The sequence below is a fragment of the Thermobia domestica genome, chromosome 16 (genome assembly GCF_964235325.1).
Source record: "Thermobia domestica chromosome 16, izTheDome1.hap1.1, whole genome shotgun sequence".
NCBI classification, from domain to species: Eukaryota; Metazoa; Arthropoda; class Insecta; order Zygentoma; family Lepismatidae; genus Thermobia; species Thermobia domestica.
Window position 1 is genome coordinate 109,884,910 of NC_137469.1, and position 21,798 is coordinate 109,906,707.

At 34.6% G+C, this 21,798-nt stretch overlaps 1 protein-coding gene across 1 annotated transcript in view; it reads left to right on the plus strand.

Moving 5' to 3' along the window:
* LOC145672567 (Fanconi anemia group D2 protein-like) overlaps window positions 1-21,798 on the plus strand; it is a 114,300-nt gene that overhangs the window by 1,933 nt on the left and 90,569 nt on the right. Inside the window, exon 2 of the mRNA XM_081741726.1 lies at window positions 13,526-13,617. Coding sequence (XP_081597852.1) covers window positions 13,554-13,617 — 64 coding nt within the window. The 5' untranslated portion in view covers window positions 13,526-13,553. The remainder of the gene's footprint in view (window positions 1-13,525; window positions 13,618-21,798) is intronic.

Below are 21,798 nucleotides of genomic sequence, written 5' to 3' on the forward strand. Positions count from 1 at the left end.
AACAGAAGGGCTTATGCAGGGATGCGTTCGCAGGGAGCAGGCTCGTCAGCGATGTTAGGTACATACGTTAACGAGGATAGTGAAAAAAATACCAAATAGCATAGAAACATGCTATGCTATTTGCATGTAGCACACCTTTGTGATACACCATGGCCGTACGCGCTATTTAGGATAGTTACTAAGTCGGGTTCACTCGAGCAGACGACTCTGCCAAAAACAAAATTTATAGGTAAAATACGATGTCAAACACTTATCGTAAAAGAAGAGGAGTTTGAATATAAGTAATTTCAGTCAGTGGTAAGTAATATCATATTGAAATATATTTTGAATGTTAATGAACATATTCTAAGTGAAACGGGCGCGAAGAAGGTGGAAATAAACGGCGGGAATATTCTGTTCGTATTAGCAATGGACGTTTGCGATGCTTGTAATGCAATTTACGATTCTATTACAAAGAATTGTGCGATAAAGAGCGTAATATTATCGTGGTGTATGCATTAGCTCCTCATTTAGTGCATGCTGTGCAAGAAGAAACCGGAAAATGCAATAGATGTGTGAAAATTTGGTAGAGCCGTCTGCTCGAGTAATGCCACTAAGTCAATGAGTTTTAAACAGGGTTGCCAAAAACCATGGTTTTTATTGAAAAAAAAACTTTTTTTTTTGTTTAAACCAGTTTTTTTTTTTTTTTTTTTTTTTTTTTTTTTATAAATAATTTGCTCTATGTATTTATATCACATATGGACAGAAATAAGTTTGTTTCACCTTGGTGTTATTATACAACAATCAAGTTACGCTGAAAGGGGTTACATAAGCTTAAAATGAAATCCAAACCGCATCTCGGCTTACACCCGAGTGAAATTGTCCTCTATTTGAACTCGAAACCAGGATTAACTGGCGGTACGTTTACCGACTCTCTCACGAAGGACCCTCTCACTTATAAAAATACATTGTACTGATCTTAACATACTTGTTAATATAATTGTCAAGAGTCATTTCAGAAGCACCAAAAAAAAAAAAAATAAAAATAAAAATAAATAAAAAATAAACAGCTGCACAAGTAAAACCATTATACAGAATTACATATGGACAATTTAAAAATACTGCAGAGTACAGAAGAACTAATTTAGTCCAAGTTAGTTTACTACGACGGTTATTAGTCCAAGTTAAAGAAATACAGCGACTTAATTTGCATATCAGTAAGAAAAATGAATAAAGGTACGAATTATTTGAATCCACTTTGATTCTGACCCATTTATACATAAATAGATACCAAAGATACTTCTGATTTCAATAAATGCCTCTGGTGGGGTTTTGTATGACCCTCTCCCCCCAAAAACAGTACGGCACTTAGATGTATTTTACCAACAGTAAACATTATTAAATCGAAACAATATTTAGAATTTTTCTTTGATAGCAATTGCATAACAATAGTAATAACCTGAAAAAAAATCACAAAAGAAACATTCATAAAGTTATAAAAAGAACAAAAGTTGCTTTTGTAGCATAATCTCTTTGAGTACTGAATGGGGAATTTAGGTCTGAATATAATACGAATAATATACGGGAGTGAAACGTGATAACCCACAAATGTGTGTTCATCAAGATTTTAAGAACATTTACACTTCTACGATCATTTTTCGATTTTTGGTTTAAACCAGCCAACCTTGGTTTTAAACACTGAGATATTATGTTCTGTGGTTGGTTTACTTAATAGGTCGTTGCTACACGCCTTCATATGGTCGAAGATTAAACTTCGTGCTATCCTGTTTTATTGGGGCATACTTTAATTCTTGGGCGGGAAATGTACTCTTACTTCCTTAGATAATGTTTCTTGAGGGAGGAATTTCGCTAATGGATGCAGATTCACTTTCGGGGGAGATTCACTTACACAAAATTAAAAAAAGCAAACCTACTTGTATTAGGTGCAGGGTTTTATGGTTTTTAACCAAAAAACGAAAAATGTTCGTAAAAGCGTAAGTGTTCGTAAAGCAGGGTTGGCAAAAACCATGGTTTTTATTAAAAAAAAAAAAAAAAAAAAACGATTTTTTTGGTTTAAACCAGGTTTTTATGGTTTAAATAATTTGCTCTATATATTCATATCATATATGTACAGAAATAAGTTTGTTTCTCCTTGATGTTATTATGCAATAACCGGGTTATGCTGGAAGGGGTCACATAAGCTTAAAGCGGAATAAAAACCGCTTCTCGAGTTACATCCGAGAGAAATTGTCCTCCATTTGAACTCGGAACCAGAACTAATTAGCCACAAATGCGATACGTCTGCCGACTCACCACGAAGGAATCCTGATAAAAATACGTTGTACTGATCTTTACATGCTTCTTAATATAACTGTCAAGAGTCATTTCAGAAGGACAAAAAGATAAACAGTTGCACAAGTGGAATCATTCCACAGAATTACATATGAACAATTTCAAAGTACTACAGAGTACAGAACTAATTTGGTTCAAGTTAGTTAACAACGACTTTTATTGGTCCAAATTAAAGAAATACACCAACTTAATCTGCATATCAATAAGAAAAGTGAATAAAGATACGAATTATTTGAGTCCACTTTGGCTCAGACTCATTTATACATAAATAGATACCAAAGATACTTATTTCACTAAATGCCTCTCGTGGGGTCTGTATGACCCCCTCCCCCCTCACACACAAAAAGTACGGCATTTTCGATGTGTTTTACCAATAGTAAACATTGAAACGAAACAATATTTAGAATTTTTCTTCGATTGCAATTACATAACAACTACAAAAAAATCACAAAATAAACATTTATAAACTTTAAAAAAAAGTTGCTTTTGTAGTATAACCTTTTTGAGTAATGAATGGGGAATTTAGGTCTGAATATAATACGAATAATATACGGGAGTGAAACGTGATAACCCACAAATGTGTGTTCATCAAGATTTTACAAACACTTACACTTTTGCGAACATTTTTTGTTTTTTGGTTTAAACCAGCCAACCCTGTCGTAAAGTCATAATGAAAACTTATTTGTGGGTTATCACGTTTCACTCCCGTATATTATTCGTATTATATTCAGACCTAAATTCCCCATTCAGTATTCAAAGAGATTATGCTACAAAAGCAACTTTTGTTCTTATTAGTCTATGAATGTTTCTTTTTTTTTTTTTTTTTTTTTTTTTAATAGTTTGTTATTATTGTTATGCAGTTGCAGTCAAAGAAAAATTCTAAATATTATTTCGTTTTAGTAATGTTTACTGTTGATAAACTACATCGAAGTGCCGTATTTTTTTTTTGGGGGGGGGGATGAGTCATACAAACCCAACAAAAGGCATTTATTGAAATCAGAAGTACCTTTGGTATCTATTTATGTATAAATGGGTCAGAACCAAAGTGGACAGAAGTAATTCGTATCTTTATTCACTTTTCTTACTGATATGCAAATTGTCGTCGTATTTCTGTAACTTGGACTGTAAAAATCTTAGTGAACTAACTTGGACTAAATTAGTTCTTCTGTACTCTGCAGTATTTTGAAATTGTTCATATGCAATTCTGTGTAATGGTTTCATTTGTGCAACTGTTTATTTTTTTTTCTCCTTCTGAAATGACTCTTCACAATTATACTAACAAATATGTAAAGATCATTACAACGTATATTTATCAGGAATCTTCGTGAGTGGGTCGACAGATGTATCGCATTTGGGACTAATTAGATCTGATTTCGAGTTCAAATGGAGGAAAATTTCTCTCTGATGTAAGCCGAGAAGCGATTTGGATTCCGCTTTAAGCTTATGTGACTCCTTCCAGCATAACTCCGTTGTTGCATAATAACACCAAGGCGAAACAACCTTTTTTCTGCCCATATGTGATATAAATCCATCGATCAAATTATTTAAACCAAAAAAACCGGATTTTTGGGTTTTTAATAAAAACCATGGTTTTTACCAACCCTGATTAGGGGCAACTAAAAAGCAAGAATGCTGTCAGGCCAGGGGCGCATTAGGAGACCCCAAGCAGCAGTGATTGGGTGCATCCGTAGGGAGCAGGCGCATCAGCGATGGTGGGTATACGCGTAAACTATATATGACAATAGAACTAAGTTAGAAGCCAATGAAATTTGCTCGAATCCCTTTTTCTTTCCTGTACTAGCAATTTCGTCCTTTTATTTCACGTCTCATTTTCCCGCAGAACCATGTTAGGCCATCAACTGGTTTATTTCTCTTTGTTACTGTCATATGCTTGTCACATTTCTGACATATGTCACGTTTGAGCAACACTTACTCTTGCAAAAATTTAATTTGTATATGAGGAATTGAAGATTTGGAATTCTTTGAAATCCTTATGTTTTATAGTTTTCCACGTCAGGTAATTGCTGTCTTAATTTTCTTTAATATTTGAACACGACATCCGTCAGTTCAGCCAACCGTGCCACTGTTCTCGGACACATCAGGATTTGCCAGTAGTATGTCAGACTGCTCACTGGAACGAGTTAGACACATTTTGGATGCTTCGGTCTTTAAGGATCACGACTTACAATACTGCCTATTATCGATTCCATGTTTAACAGTTCTTATGCATTTACAAGCTTTGTATACTCGCATTTTGGACATGCTACAGGTAAGATCCACATATATTCGAATTTCTTATATGTTCTTTGTAAATCGGAATTTTTCCGTAAATTTTTGGCGGTGTAAGGCTACGTTAAGTTCATTCTTCATTAATGAGTTTTTTTTTTTTTTTCGTATGGTTGAAGGTAACACAAAATTTGAATATATGAAATAATTACAGTTTATGGCAAATAGCTCTGTAGAGATTAAGAATACGTAATCAATTGATACGGTAGTTTCACTCACATTTTTTGTAAAATTACTATACTGATACCTTGTTAACTTACTGTTATTATTGACACGTCCCCATACTTTACAATGCTCGCTCTATGTAGCATCTATACGCACATATGAGAAATTATGCTCGATTAATTTTTACAAAGTCGGTCTAAACTTCGCTAACTCTAAGCTAACCCAACGCTAGTGTACTCGACTCTACCATACCATTTGAAAGCGGTCCTACTTATCGATGCGTAGCTGGAGCGTGTATTGTAAAATATACCCAATATAATTATTCAAAAATTAAAATTCTTTCACTGTTCATATTCTAACTCCTACATTATGCCGTATAAAGTATAAGTATGAAAAACACACCTAACTCTGCTCAGGATGAGTTAAGTTTCATTAATTCCCTTCGCGTCAAACCAATGTAAGGTAAATGAACCCAACCTATTGTAAACTAACCTAATTATTCAGAAGTCACTATTGCCATGTTGAATAGCTCGGGAGGGGGGATGACGGAATAAATGCCCTCAGTTATACAGGGTGGCCCAAAAGTAGGTATACGCCCCTGCATTGATCAAGTATAACATTCTAGCTTATAGGTTTATTTGCTTTGACTGTTCCGAGCTTAAGATATAAGTAAAAAAGACATTAAGAACAAATAATAAACTAAGTCTACTTGATGGATAACGATAAGAAATGATATAAAAAGCAATGAGTTGTTCAGTACGGGACTGTATAACTACTTTGGAGCCACCCTGTATGGTTCTTCGCTATGTGATCATACTTAATTGACAATATAAGTTAACCTCGAAATTTGGTGACGAAGTTATTTCTAGAAGTATTAACTTTTTTATATAAGATATTTACTTCACCTAAAGTTATCAGTAGCTGAACCTGCGCTCTCTACACAGCGCATCATTCACATATGAGCATAAATCTCCTTGTCATTCCTTACAACATTTGTGCATGTCCGTTTACGGACACAAGTGAAAGACATCTTGATAAAAATCGGCAAGGGATATCATAGAGGAGAGATTTTTTCAATATCTCTCACTGTTTGCAAGATTTGATCCTACTTCCGATTGGAGTTTCTAATTCATATGTGACCAGGGTTTTCTTTCTTCTTGCATACAGTATGTAGTAAGCAAATACGTTACATACACAATTAATTATAATGTCAATGATATATGGTATTCATTAGACAAAACACTACACACAACAAAGATTCATTTTAGACTGGTGAAATGGTTATCCTTTGTTTTTATCCTTTGAGCGTGAAATATACGCCTGAGAGATATGCAACCCCTGTGTACAACTGTAGTGTTAAAATGTATAACTCTTAGAATATGGTATTTTTTAAAAATTTCAACACTTCCAGTGTACTTCAGAAAAAGGTATCTCATAAAGAACTAACGACCATGTTTTTTTTTTAAATATTCAGTTAGAGCTGGGCAATCTACACAAACTTTGGAGTTGACCAGTGAAAACGGCACGTTTCTAGCACTTGTGGTTTTCGAGATCTCATTGTCGAAAAAATTGGAGACAAACATATAAAGCTAACATTTTAATATATAGACTAGCTGAACCTGCGCTCTCTACACAGCGCATCATTCGCATATGAGGATAAATCTCCTACTCATTCCTCACAACATCTGTACGTGTTCCTTTACAGACACAAGTGAAAGACGTCTTGATAAAAAAAATGAAAAAAGGGGCAAAACACTCCAAAAAAAAAAGATTCATCTTAGACTGGAGAGATGGTTATCCTTCCTTTTTCATTATTATTTGGCCATGAAACAAACGCCTGAGATATATGCAACAATATGGTGTTGGAATGTATAATGCGTAGGATGTGAGGCTTTAGTTTTTTTTTTTTTTTTTTTTTTAATTTCAACATTCCAGTGAACACAAACGTCATCTTTGCAGTCGATCAGTGAAAACATCATCTTTCTAGAGCCTGTAGTTTTCGAGATCTCATTGTCGAAAGGATTAGCCACAAACTTATAGTTTAAAAGAACTCGAAAGATGGCTGCACAATTCATTTTTCATTGATTTTGGAGAAGACTTATTAAAATAAAAAGGCTTTCAACAATAAAAATTTTAAGATATAAACTTTGTGAAAAAGATCTATTTAAATAATTTATTAAAAGTACACATAGTTTAAAATATTTGTCTTTTTGAAACGTGAAATTACAAATAACCGTAAATCAGATTTGAGATCTAAAGGTAGAGGTTGCAGCTGAGGCATTTTAATTGCTATTGTAGCATTTTAATAGATAGATCCTTAGTTCATATCGGTTATAAACGAGTTTTCTTCAGAGAATAATATTGTACGGGCTAATTCACATTAGACATTTACCTTTGTGACAAAGAATCTGGGAGCGTTAAGATCTTATTTCGATTGCGTTTATAACATTTTTTCTACGACAGTTGGTGCAATGGCACCGTTTAAACTAGGCACTTTAGTCAGTCTCCCCACCTGAAATACAAGCGGTGGAAGAATACAGCTGTCAAATAACGTTGCACGAAAAAGAAGGCTAGGACAAAACATAAGAGTCACTACTTCATAGAAACTAAGTAATTTACTATTATAATTTATATGGTTATTAATACCTAGGTTTAAAAAAAAATCAAACAAGTGTGTCATGATATCGTCTGTTCAGTAAAGTGTGTCGTTAGTCAAAAAATGTTTGAAATCACTACTGTATAATATGACATGAATCTAAAGGTACACCCATAAAACTACTAATTTTATATATAGTATTACGGAATTTGAGGAATGCATTTGTAATCAATAAAATGTAAATAGCTGGTAAAAATTTGAGGGTAAAGTTCCGTAGACGACATACCTCCTTAAAGGATTCAAACATGGTAGCAGTACTAAACTAAACCTGCCATTACCTAATCACTACTATTATCGCTACTGTTACTATTGCTATTGCTACTACGGATCTTCACCCAAATTTGAAAGAAGTAATTCAATAGAAGGTTTAACCCTAATAATGGTAATAATGGGCTTTTTGTTTATTGTTGTGTGGTAGTGCCATCAATGTAAATGTGAAGCATAAATTGCAAATTGTATTGCCTAACAGTTACAATTTAACTGTTAGTAATAGTTTCTATTAGTTATTAACTGTCAGTTAGTAATAGAGCCATAATTTCCTTTTTTGTTACATTTCAATAATTTTTACAATTTAAATACTATTCTGGACGAAGTCTACTGTATTACAACTATGTTGTCTAATGACTAATAAAGTATTCTATTCTATTCTACGAAATAAAAAAATAAATAAGCACTTTAAAATCAATGCTTTTGTAAAATGCTTATAAAGGAGCAAAATATTTTTTGTGGGATAAAATGATAAAAAAAAATGTATTAAGAGCAAAAACGTTGAGCGCTCTTTCGAAGGATGAGATGTAATGTGTTCGTGGATATTATGAATGATACCGACAGTAAAACAATGAGCTAGGATCATAATGATGTGAAAATATTGTATTGTCATTCAGTGCTTCAGTTAGTATGGAAGTGTGTTACAATTTAAACTGAAAAAATGTGGATCTAATAAACAGAGAAGAAACTTTCAATATAGAAATTCCTTCCCAGTGAATACATGTTAACAAATATTGACTAAATAACGTAGTAACGAATTTTGTATAAATGTACATTGGTAGATTTTCAACATCCATTTTCCGTCAAAGTGATATTTACTAGGTCACAGATAAATTAGCACACTAATGCAATCAGATTGTCGTATTTAACGTGAACATTGGGACCTAAATCAGCTGTAAATTGTAACCCGATACCCTCATGATTTGGTAAAGCATTATATCAACAAACTAAGACCTCATCGTTTGAGTTGGTGGCTAGCGCGTATGGCTTTGGTGCACGTGGTGCCGGGTTCGATTCCTGGTGGAAAATCACAAAATAATAATAATAATCAGGGTTGGCTGGTTTAAACCAAAAAACGAAAAATATTCGTAAAAGTGTAACTATTCGTAAAATCTTGATGAACACACATTTGTGGGTTATCACGTTTCACTCCCATATATTTCGTACTATATTCATACCTAAATTCCCCATTCTTTACTCAAAGAGATTATATTACAAAAGCAACTTTTTTATGTAACTTTATGTTTCTTTTGTAATTTTTTATAGTTTGTTATTATTGTTATGCAATCAAGGGAAAATTCTAAATATTGTTTCGTTTTAATAATGTTTACTATTGATAAAATACATCGAAATGTCGTACTTTTTTTTGGGAGGGGGGTCATACAAACCCTACGATAGGCAATTATTGAGGCAAGAATCTTTGGTAACTATTTATGTATAAATGGGTCAGAGCCAAAGTGGACTCAAATAATTCGTATCTTTATTCACTTTTCTTACTGATATGCAAAGTAAGTCGTTATATTTCTTTAACTTGAACTAATAAAAGTCGTAATGAACTGACTTGGACTAAATTAGTTCTTCTGTACTCTGTAGTACTTTGAAATTGTCCTAATGACACTTTGACGATTATATTAACAAATATGTAAAGATCAGTCAACGTATTTTTATCAGGAGTCCTTCGTGAGTGAGTCGGCAGACGTATCGCATTTGTGGCCAATTAGACCCGGTTTCAAGTTCAAATGGAGGACAATTTCGCTTGAATGTAAGCCGAGAAGCGGTTTGGATTACGCTTTAAGCTTATGTGACCCCTTCCAGCATAACCCGGTTGTTGCATACTAACACCAAGGCGAAACAAGCTTATTTCTGTCCATATGTGATATAAATACATAGAGCAAATTATTTAAACCAAAAAAAAAAAAACCTGGTTTAAACCAAAAGAACCGGGTTTAAACCAAAAAAATCCTGGTTTTTGGTTTTTTCAATAAAAACCATGGTTTTTGCCAACCCTGATAATAATAATAATAATTCTACAGCCATTCCTTTAATTATTAATAACCCGTCTGCTTTAGTTTAAAGGGCATAACTATGGGATGTTAAGCTAAAAATTGATGAATTTTTCACCAACAAATAAATTTTTACCTGAAACTGTAGAATGGATGTGGGGACACGTTGGAGCGGTCATCTGTATTGTTAGGGATCTATGTTTCGACTTCAGCCAAAGTGTGTGTGCTGGATAACATTATCCTTGGATATTCCTAGTGTTCTTCCATTTCATTTCCTCATAAACTAATTACTTATTTTGTAAAAAAAAAAAAAAAAAAAAAAAAAAAACTCGAGGAATTTTACTTTCTTATTTATACATCGATTTTGGACTAAATTTAAAAGAGAAAGCAAACAGTTCCTTTTAAACATAAGTTAAGTTTGCGTATTTGTATTTGTTCTCCCTTAGCCTTAAGGCAATAAACATACGACATTAAAGATTTCATTTCCTTTCTAGAATGATTTGAAAATAAACTTTGCCGGTGTGGTTAAACTTAATGAACATTCTGAAAGCAAATTACAGAAACTATATCATGTTGAATACAGATTGTAAATAACTACACTAGAACAGAAACTATTAATACATTTGAAACAATTCTATTTGTTTACAATCTGTCTATCATTACAAGTTCTGTATTTGTAAACATCACGTCAAATCTCACGGTAACTATGACTTTTCGTTATTATAGTTAGGAACCAGGATTACAACAAACGAACAAACAAACATCAACAACGACAATAAGAAAAGAAAGTAAATATTTCTTCTACTGGCGGCACGTGTGTAGTTAGATTGTGATAACGTGAGTGTTCAGAAGTGAGCCATGGATGGGACACTATATTAATGGACAACGACATTGTGAATTATGATAGGAAATTTTGTCAACTGAAGAATACTTTCTTTCGTGACTGTACTAATAACAATAAATTAACCTATTAGAGTAACGACTTTGGCAAGTTGTCAAGTTATAACTATTCTAAGGATAACAACAAAAAGATCCAAATCAATTCATTTGTTCTCGAGCTATTGGCAAAATAAAATTTGCCAACTGTCAAATACTTTTTTTTTTTCGTGTGTACCTAGCTAGTTGATGAAAACTAGTCACAATGAAGCAGATCGATCGTATGAAATTGAGCAAAATAAAAGTACCTTAAATGTAGAAATAAAGAAACCTCGAAAAAAAAAAATTTTTTTTTGGGGGGGGGGGGGGGGTAGATATAACGAGGTCCGTGTTCTCACTTTTATTTGTTAGATTTGATTAATTGACGTTCTTTGAGGTCTTTCTTTTTAGATCTTACCTGTAGTGTGTCACTACTATTGCTATTTTTTGAGTTACTTTCTTGTTATTATTGTGTTATTTATTTATTTTCACCGTTTTCATGACCTCTGTTTTAATTTTTTATATATATTACTTGTTTCATTCTGATATTTTGTCGAACTTATATTTGAACTAAACTTTAATTATTTATATATATATATACGAGGGTAAGTCAACTGAAAACCATAAAAGTAGAAATAAAAATCCGCATATGGCGCCAGTGAGCTGTAAGTTGGCATGCCTGTTTACGATAGTATGCCGGATGTCTCCTAGGTGGCAGCAGCCGGCAGATGTACAAACACCGGCACAACAACAGTTCCAAAATGGCAGCCCCACTAGCCACATGCACCAGCGAGGAGCAGCGTTCTGTGATTTGGTTTTTGCGAAGTGAAGGTGTGAAACCGATTGACATTTTTAGGCGAATGAAGGTTCAGTATGGAGATGCGTGTTTGTCACAGCCACAAATCTATAAATGGTGCCGGAAATTTGCAAATGGTGTTACGTCTGTGGCCGATGCTCCACGCCCCGGCCAGGCTCGGCGCGTAGTGACTCCAGAGACCATTACAGCATGTGCAAAGAAGCAATGGACGGCAGGAAGTTCCACTCCGATGAAGAGGTACGCAACGCGGTGCACGAGTGGTTGCGCCGTCGCCCAAAAGACTTTTCTTTCTGCAGGTATTCAGGCTCTTCCGAAGCGCTGGTGGACTTGCATTGAACGAGGAGGGGACTATGTTAAAAAGTGATTTACTTCTGTGCCTTGTGTGACCAATAAATAATATTTAAAAAAAAATATGGTTTTCATTTGACTCCCCCTCGTATATATATATGATCTGCGTGTGAGCCTTTGTTCTTAACGTGGTGGTGAAACATAGCACCGCTACTGACGTCTCCATTCATTGAATCCTAATCAGAATACAAATAAATTGTTTTGGAATGAATTTCGATTATAACAATTTACAACGCTTCTGTTTATTATATAGGCTGCTTTTATTACTGAATAGAATTGATTATTCAACCCATACTGTCAAACTGCTGTTACTAATTTAAATATAAATAGCCGTTGTCAAGAGAATCCAAACTATTTGATATAGATTCTGATATTGTATAACAATTACTACTGTAAAAACTTAATCTGTACAAATACATTCAAATACTTTTTCCACTATATATATAATACAGGTACCTAAAATTATAGACATCTTGTTCTCCGTACGTATAATTTAATTATAAACTTTATACTCCACCATTAAGCAACTGGTTGCTAACCTCGCAATCAATAATCATCATATGCCTCAACTATAAACTGCTTGAAATTGGATTGTGCTCTACCTAACAACATTTCTTATCTAAATCCATCTACCAAGAGCTTCGCACGTATATAAAGTTTTGCAAAGTGTTTTTTTTTTCTTTCTTTCCTTTTTTAACGAAAAGTTTGTTCGTCAAAATGCAATTCTCTCATTCTTACAATATAAATAATTTTAAAAATTACGAGAACCGGTATATTGAAAGAAAAGATCATCACCGAATACCTCCCAAAATTCTACACAAACAACAATCACAATCAAAATTATCTAATCAGAAATTATTCGACTTTATCAGTGAAGAGGACATGTATTGTTGTAATATTTCTATTTCATTAGAAGAGTAGAACGAAAGGGGCGACCGATAATTGTATTTATAGTAGGTAGGTGTACAAAGAGGATACAAATTAATTTAATCAAAGAATCATATTTGATAATTAATTCACTTGTCTTCACACACACACACATAAATACTACCTCAAGTCTCCAATATAACTTGGAAACAATAGGTTTATTGAAAATGTTTGAAAGGATATATGAATCTCCTTTTTCCCTCTAGAATGCGTACTTGAATCTAAATGAAATGATAAAAACTCAACTCGACCCAAATGCTAACTTTGTCCCTGATTCGATCCCAGCTCGAGCCAAGTGGACTTTGTGTTGGACAAGCAACGCGTGTGTGGGTTTTCTAAAGGTTTTCCCGTTTCCTCCCATTTTATTAATTCCACCAATTTATTCATTTCTCATCTTCACCGATTCCTTTAGCCTTGCCAGCCTAATCGTGGGACGTAAAACTGATATATTTCATTTCATTTTTCTAAGAGCTTGTTCACAGAACCCATTTTCAACGAATCATAACTTAAAATTTAACTTGATCAACGGGGGACAGTTATAAGGATACTGTATTATTACCTAAGTACTTTTCAGTTGTTTTACTTTGACTCGTTCGGTTCTACGTTTACACTTTAGTCCTAGAGGCTCTGAGTAGCTATTTTGCTTAATGATTGAACACAACGAGGACGAATACAGTGTAACTGAGAATTAATTATTTTATTATATTCAATTGAAGCAGAGATTGTTGATGAGGTTACTTTGTCATTATCCTAATCAACTTACGAGGCTTAGTGAGCTCTGTCTTAAAATAACACATTCTTTAATTGCAGAGTTGCTCGATGCCATAAATTTTCTGAGATGTTTCAACAGACTTCTTTGTTGAGCTCCGCTATACTTGGTTGGTGTCTGGTTCGATCCTTCGGTACGTCACAGTTAAATTCTTAACTTGTTAGTCTGAAAGATGAAACAAGTAAACATAGTTGCAGGAAATCGTAATAAAATTGATCACGTGTGAGAAAGCTAGATTTAAATTAATTTGGGTGACGTAATTACCTTACACAATTGTGACAAACACAATAAAATGTCAGTAAATATGACATATAAGTATCAACACCAGTATAAATCAAATCGTTTTCATCTACATTCACTTCTGTTGAGTCAGAACATTTTTCCATATTACTGTAGTGATTTTAAAATTACATATTATATTTTTCAATTTTGTATTTTTAATTTGTACTTTTTCAGTATATTATTGTTAACAGTTGCCTTGAACGTTCGGAGCACTTCCGCTACTTCTAACTAATCTCCTCCCTGTTTTACCTCGTGCAATATTTAGAGATAACATCGAAACAAGAAAGACGAAGTGTCGTTGCTTCCGTCCTACTTTTGGTTCGACGCTTCGCTCTTTGAATCACCCACAGCCAGGACGAATAGCTGAATTTGCCCGATGTGCTGCAAAGAACATTGTGAGCTTCTGCAGACAAACGCTGTTATTCAGCTTACGGGCAAAGCATAAAAGAACTCTCCAGACCAATGACGTTCTTTCTACTACATAGGTTGGTCAGATCGTTGTGAATCAGCTCGCCATTAGCCATGTAATTTGTTAACTCCAGTGGTTATGAAGAAAGATTTAACATCAGTAGCCGCATAATTTGTAAGTCGACCAATTTCAAATACTACCATTACATAGTTGAGTAGTAAAGCTGTTGATTTTCACATCGCATAGCTGCCAGTAATATACAATAGCCAACTTGTTAATAAATGACACTAAATATCTTTATTTTTATTTGTATTATGTGAGTGTGAGAACCCTTATTTACTGTATATTATCAGTAGCTTAAAACCATTTCACACAGAATTACTTTTTATAGTTTTCACCAGGGTTGGCTGGTTTCAGCCGAAAAAAAAAAAAAAAAAAAAAAAAACTTTAAATCGTGTGAACTTCATGCTGACGTTTACACATATCAAACCGTCTGTATTCGTTTTATCTCCTTTTCACTTTTTAATCAAGGCGTCCCATGATCAATTCACGGTCGAACCACAGCCCTCCTTTCAAGCGTAAACCAAGTACCGGTTCGCATGTCATTTTAAGCGAAAGTCTTCTTGATAACCCCGCTATTACATAAGGATGTTAAACCTAGACACACGAAACGAAACCAAATTGCACGCCTGAATGCGTGTTGTTTTATAAAGAAACCAAAGTTGCTTAAATGTATTGATAAAAATTGGCAAAATTTATCTACTGCCTACGTAACTTCCAACATTAGCTTGGATTTCAGTTTTAATTTGATTGAATGATATCTATATACTATATTGTAATGTAATACGTGTTTTAGCGTATTGATTATGATACGTGGACCATAAAATTCTTGCATTTAAACTAATAACAGGATTTTCTCGGTGGCTAAGGCGGGAATTTTCCGATTTATATATAATTCTGTATAATGGTTTCACTTGTGCAACTTTTTGTCCTTCTGAAATGACTGTTGACGATTATATTACAAGTAGGTAAAGATCAGTACAACGTACTTTTGTCAGGAGTGCTTCGTGAGTGAGTCGGCAGACTCATCGTATTTGTGGCCAGTTAGTCCCCGTTTCGAGTCCAAATGGACAATTTCTCTCGGATGTAAGTCGAGAAGCGTTTTTTCCGCTTTAAGCTTATGTGACCCCTTCCAGCATAATCCCATTGTTGCACAATAACACCAAGGCAAAACAAACTTATTTGTGTCCATATGTAATATAAATACATAGAGCAAATTATTTAAACAAAAAGAAAAAAACTGGTTTAAACAAAAAAGTGTTTAAACCAAAAAAAAAGTTTTTTTGTTTTTTGCAAGAAAAAAAAACTATTTTTGCCAACCCTGGTTTTCACTATGGGTCAATCCATACGAAATGGTCCAGAGGTGGTTGCTTGACCATCTCCGAAAATTATAAAAAATTGAGTGTGATGTACCTTGTGTATGAGAAGGTCAATAACATCATTCACGTTGTTGTATGTGCAAGTGTTCCTAAATGGCGGCCATCTTCGTTGTCGGTGAAGTGCCAATTTTTGCATTTGCAAGCGTTTACGAAAATTACAGTTGCTCAGGACATACGAATCAGACCAAACCAAACCAAAACGAACGTTTATAGGAGAGACTGAGGTACACGGAGAATATAAAGTTTTGCCTCTAAATAAATATGCAAGGTTGCAAACCAATACATGAAATCACCAGAAAAACTACAGAAAATTACACTTTTGAAGGGGCTGTATTTTGGAATGGCATAAAGTGGGGGGTTCATAAGTTTAGTGCTGAATACTATTGCATGTAAAGTCTGCAGAAATATCCACAACTGTGATACTACTGGCACCGTAGATATATGGGAGTCCGAAAGTTGAAGTTTGTAATTTTGATGCCATTTTTGGGGCGTAATATCTCGGGAGGACAAAGTGCTAAAAATCGCTGCTTATGCCACAAAGTAATTCTGTATGTGAATAAACTATTGCAAAAAAAATCGTGACTGGTATTACATGGATAAAAAAGTGAGGACATGGTAAAAACGCGAAGAAAGCACGTGCGTGACCATGGTTGTAGCTCGGAAAAAAATAAATGTTTGGATATGTTTCATGCTAGATCTCAAAAACTATATGCATGGTGCAGTAATTAGGCCTGCTTTTGTTTGTGTTGAGTTGTGTAAAAACTTGCGAGTGGCATTTGTTTTATCTTTCTAGCGCCATGATCATTGCCACGTGTATATGGTAAGGAGGTTAGCTCCCCCTTGCATCCACGACACCCATCATCGAACTAGACCGTAGTATTAAGGCATTTAATGTATCAGCAAAGTATCATTGAAATGCAATCCCAGTTACGGAAGTTAGTATGTTCACAAAGTTGCTTTATATAGGATAGACTATCCTTTGGCTAGCTGGGGACTCCGCCCCGTTCGCTCTGTCTATGGCCTCGAACCTCTAAAACCTACAATTCTACCAAATTTCAAGTATCTTTTCGTATTTCAACTATCTAAAAGATAAGGTTTTGTATCACAAAAAGCACCCATTTAAATAACATGGAATTACTTTATCCCCTAATAGATATCTTAAACTAAAAATATTCACTTTCGGCAGTTTTCCTGTGGGTTAGTCCCGGAAGTCTACAATCATGACAAATTTCATCATTCTAATCCTGCCGGAAGTGCCTAAACATTTTGGGGTGTAGAAGATGTCCCGTATAAATAACATTGGGAAGACTTTTCAGTTCCCCATAAAAGCTCTCTACGGATGAACTTTTTTTATTTTTGGTGATTTACGTAAGTAACGCTAACGGAAACGTACGAGCATATCGAATTTCAAGTTTTTATTTCAATTCCAAGTACCTAAAATATGAGATTATAAGTCAAAAAAAGGGTTCATTTAAGTAACATGGAGAATTTCTTTATCCACCCCTTAGACCCCCTAAAAATTAAAAATATTAACTATTGGCAATTTTCCTGTTGGTTAGTACTTGAAAGCTACAATCATGCTAAATTTTAACTTTCCACGTCAACCGGAAGTACCCCTTTTTTGTATCAGTTCATGTAGTTTTATATATATATATAACGTTAGGATAGATATAACGCAACCTTTTGAACATATTAACTTCCGTAACTAGGATAGGGTTTCAATGTCACTTTGTTGATACATTAAGTGCCGTAATACTGCGGTCCAGTTCGATGATGGATGTCGTGGGTGCAAGGGGGAACTAACCTCGTTACCATATAGACGTGGCAATGATCATGGACCTAAAAAGATGAAACATACACCACTCGCGAGCTTTTGCACAACTGAACACAAACAAAAGCGGGCCTAATTACTGCGCCATGCATAGTTTTTGAAAATGAAATGAAATCTTTGAGTTTTTACGTCCCACGATTATGCCGGTTAGGCTAAAGGAGACGGTGATAATGAGAGATGAGTGAAATGGTGGAATGAAGAAAGTGGGAGGAAACGGGAGTACCCCGAGAAAACCCACGAGCACGGTGTTTGTCCAACACAAAGTTCACTTGGCGGGGGCTGGGATCGAACCCGGGACCCCAAGCACCAGAGGTGAACGCTCTACCACTGAGCCACCGCCCCCTCCCCCATAGTTTTTGAGATTAGCATGAAACATATCCAAACATTTAAATTTTTCCAGGATTTGACCATCGTCATGCACGTGCTTTCTTCGCATTTGTACCATGTCCTCACTTTTTTAACCATGTAATATCAGTAATGAATTTTTTGCAATAGTTTATTCACATACAGAATTACTTTGTGGCATAAGCAGCGATTTTTAGCACTTTGTCCTCCCGAGATATTACGCCCCAAAAATGGCATCAAAATTACAAACTTCAACTTTCGGACCCCCATATATATCTACGGTGCCAGTAATATCACAGTTGTGGATATTTCTGCAGACTCTTTACATGCAATAGTATTCAGCACTAAACTTATGAACCCCCCACTTTATGCCATTCCAAAATACAGCCCCTTCAAAAGTGTAATTTTCTGTAGTTTTTCTGGTGATTTCATGTATTGGTTTGCAACCTTGCATATTTATTTAGAGGCAAAACTTTATATTCTCCGTGTACCTCAGTCTCTCCTATAAACGTTCGTTTTGGTTTGGTTTGGTCTGATTCGTATGTCCTGAGCAACTGTAATTTTCATAAACGCTTGCAAATGCAAAAATTGGCACTTCACCGACAACGAAGATGGCCGCCATTTAGGAACACTTGCGCATACGAAAACGTGAATGATGTTATTGACCTTCTCATACACAAGGTTTATCACACTCAAAGTTTTATAATTTTCGGAGATGGCCGAGCAACCATTTTCACCATTTTTGGACCACTTCAGATGGATTGACCCCTATATATCACAATAATGCTTGCACTGGACTGAGAGAGTAAAGAGGAGGGTGTGACGGTGGTATTCAAGGATCACTCCATTAGAATGCTGCGATTCTGCTTTTCTTTTTACACTTTCCTCCTGCGGAATGTTGTCATATAAACCATATTTTTTTACGTATTGCACTCTCATTAATAAACATCCTTGAAAATTTCACTATAATTTTAATAGTGTTAAATTTGACGAACAGTTGACGTGAGTCACACACTAAATAAATATAAGTACTAAATATATTTCGATGAAAAACTAACGTTAGTCAGGTAAAGTAGAGAAGCAGACTTGGTAGTATATTATTATAACATTATTATATCAGAGACCTGAGTTGTAGATTTGTTCAGATGGAAATAAATTGGTTGCAGACCCACTATTAGCATGTAAACTTAAAAAATCAAATGAATATCCTTTGCCCGAAGCATATAAAGTTTATATCAATAATAAAAGTCGAATAAAACTACTAATTTCGTCTCGGTGCCAGCCCCTAGTGGCGCACACGAGTCTTGTTGAGTAAATGAATGAGTCATTGTTTTTGAGCATTCTTTTCTCTGGGAAACTCTGAAAGGGCACTTTTAAGACCCTATAAGGAAGTTATAGAAAATACAATTTTTATAAAATATAGAGAATATTTTCTTGTGTCCCTTGAGCTGTGTATAAGCAGGGTTTGCAAAAAAGTTTTTTTTTTTAAATCCACTTCGGCCCTTGTGGGTTTAATTGGGCTTTTACAAGTTTAGCTAATTGAGTTTTTCGAATTCTCATAAGGAAAATGTTAAAATGTGATTTATATGTAAAGATAACATCATCGTTATGATTTACAATTTTGTATTCACTGATAGATAAAAATTCCAAGATTTTCCATTTTTTAGTTCTAATGCTTAAAATTCATGCTTTTCTGGTGTTCAATTTTATTATTATTATTATTATTATTATTATTATTATTATTATTATTATTATTATTATTATTATTATTATTAATTTATTATTATTAATTTATTATTATTGAAGTGTAGCGTCCCTTTTCAGCACCGAGGCTATACAAAACATGAAACTACAGTTTAAGGTGAAACCCGAACCACCACAATACGTTCAAAGTTCAATGCTCTTTCACTGGGAATCGAACCCGGACCACGTACATCAAAGGCGTGCGCTCACCACTAAGCCAGCGGAGAGGGCTGTTCAAAGTTATATGATGGATATATATATATATTTACTCACATAGGGGCTATAGTCCCCGTTGAACCTCAGTCATACACTGGATAAAATGGACTTCAATCCTGCTTTACACTGGATAAGGTTCCAAACTGGTTTAGCTCCTTCCTTCAACATATCCTGGATCCGCCAGTATATATATATATATATATATATATATATATATATATATATATATATAATATGTGTATGTGTGTGTGTGAGAGAGAGAGAGAGAGAGAGAGAGAGATGAAACCAGTCTGTTTGGTACGATTAGTTGCATTGAAAAGTGGTCAACGTTAAGAAAATAAGTGTTTTGAAACAGTAACTAATATAGGTCATAACATATGTATTTCTAATGCAGCAGTTACTGTGTCTGCTTATATGTTTGTAACATAAATATGTATATCAGAAGTCCCTCAGCTATACAGTAAGCACCTACAACTTCAGCACGGTTCGATTCCCAGTAAGAGTTCATGTGATTCTGATTTCACGCTAAGCTATAGATGTATGTCTCACATAATCGGAAATGGATATTAATTTCCGAACTAAGAAACCAAATAACACATAGGCCAGTAAATGTAATAAAAATTATCTGAGTTTGCTATTCGCCCTCTATGATTTCAGGCTTTCCAATGGTCCTATATTTCCTATTTTTTCTATATATTTGCGTCTCTTCCTATAAACTCCTATATTTTAGCGAAACCTCCTATATTTTTGTGGCATTGCTACTTCCACTTGTGAAAATAACATAAGGAAATAAGGTGTGGGTAATTGGAGGGCCTTTGTCTCCGCAGTAGGATGGTTGAATGGAGATCCTTCTGTGTTTCGTCCTTTCCTGCTTATTGTCTAAAAATAATTACACGAAACAATATACAGTTAGCGCGAAAAGTATTCATACACCTACAAAATGGAACAAAAAATAAAGTAAGTTTCGTCATATTCATTAAAAAGTTCTACGGAGTAGTGATTTTAAAGACTTATAAACAATTTATTTAGGTGTATCAATACTTTTTGCACTAATTGTAGGCAAATAATTGTAGAATAAGTTACACAGTCAAATCTTACCTTAAAAACGCATCTGCAGAATGTTTACATTTTAGGTTTAATTTACATTTCATTTAGATCTTGGAGACGTATACTTACAAACACTGATTTTCTGATGCAGATCCTTTTTACACTTTCCTTATGGTCGTTGCTTAGTACTGGTGAGTTACATACGAAAACACTAAAAAACTCGTATAAAATTTTGCGACGAGATAATTATCCATTTTGTTATATTTAGAGTAGAATGTATGTTCTTATAACAATTGATGTAATTTCAATGTGATTTTTTTTTATTTCTACTTATTGGATAATTGAAGTGTTCCGATTTCACAGCTTCACAAAACCTCCTATATTTTTTCGGTGTGATTTCCTATATATATATATACACATATATTTCATTAGCATTGGAAAGCCTGTGATTTAAATTATGTAATTCAACATGCTAATTAATAGTTACTTACAAAACGGTACGACACATTTTCTATTCTTTTCTTTCTTCCACCTATGACAACAGATGCAGGTAAACTCTTCAGTTTCAGAAAAAATGTCCATGCCGTATCACCCCTACTATACTGAACCTTAGTTCTGCATTCACAGATTCATCCTGCTACTAGATTTTAACCATCAAGGAATGCGACCGAGTTGTTGCTATAGTCATTTTTTCCCCTTGTTTACACTTTGCAACATCAATCCGATCGTGTGGGGCCGCGGTGGCTCAGTGGTAGAGCGTTCACCTCTGGTGCTTGGGGTCCCGGGTTCGATCCCAGCCCCTGCCAAGTGAACTTTGTGGTGGACAAACACCGTGTGCGTAGGTTTTCTCGGGGTTCTCCCGTTTCCTCCCACTTTCTTCATTCCACCATTTCATTCATCACTCATCATCACCGTCTCCTTTAGCCTAACCGGCATAATCGTGGGACGTAAAACTCAAAGATTTCATTTCATTTTTTCATCAATCCGATCGTCATGTGTTAT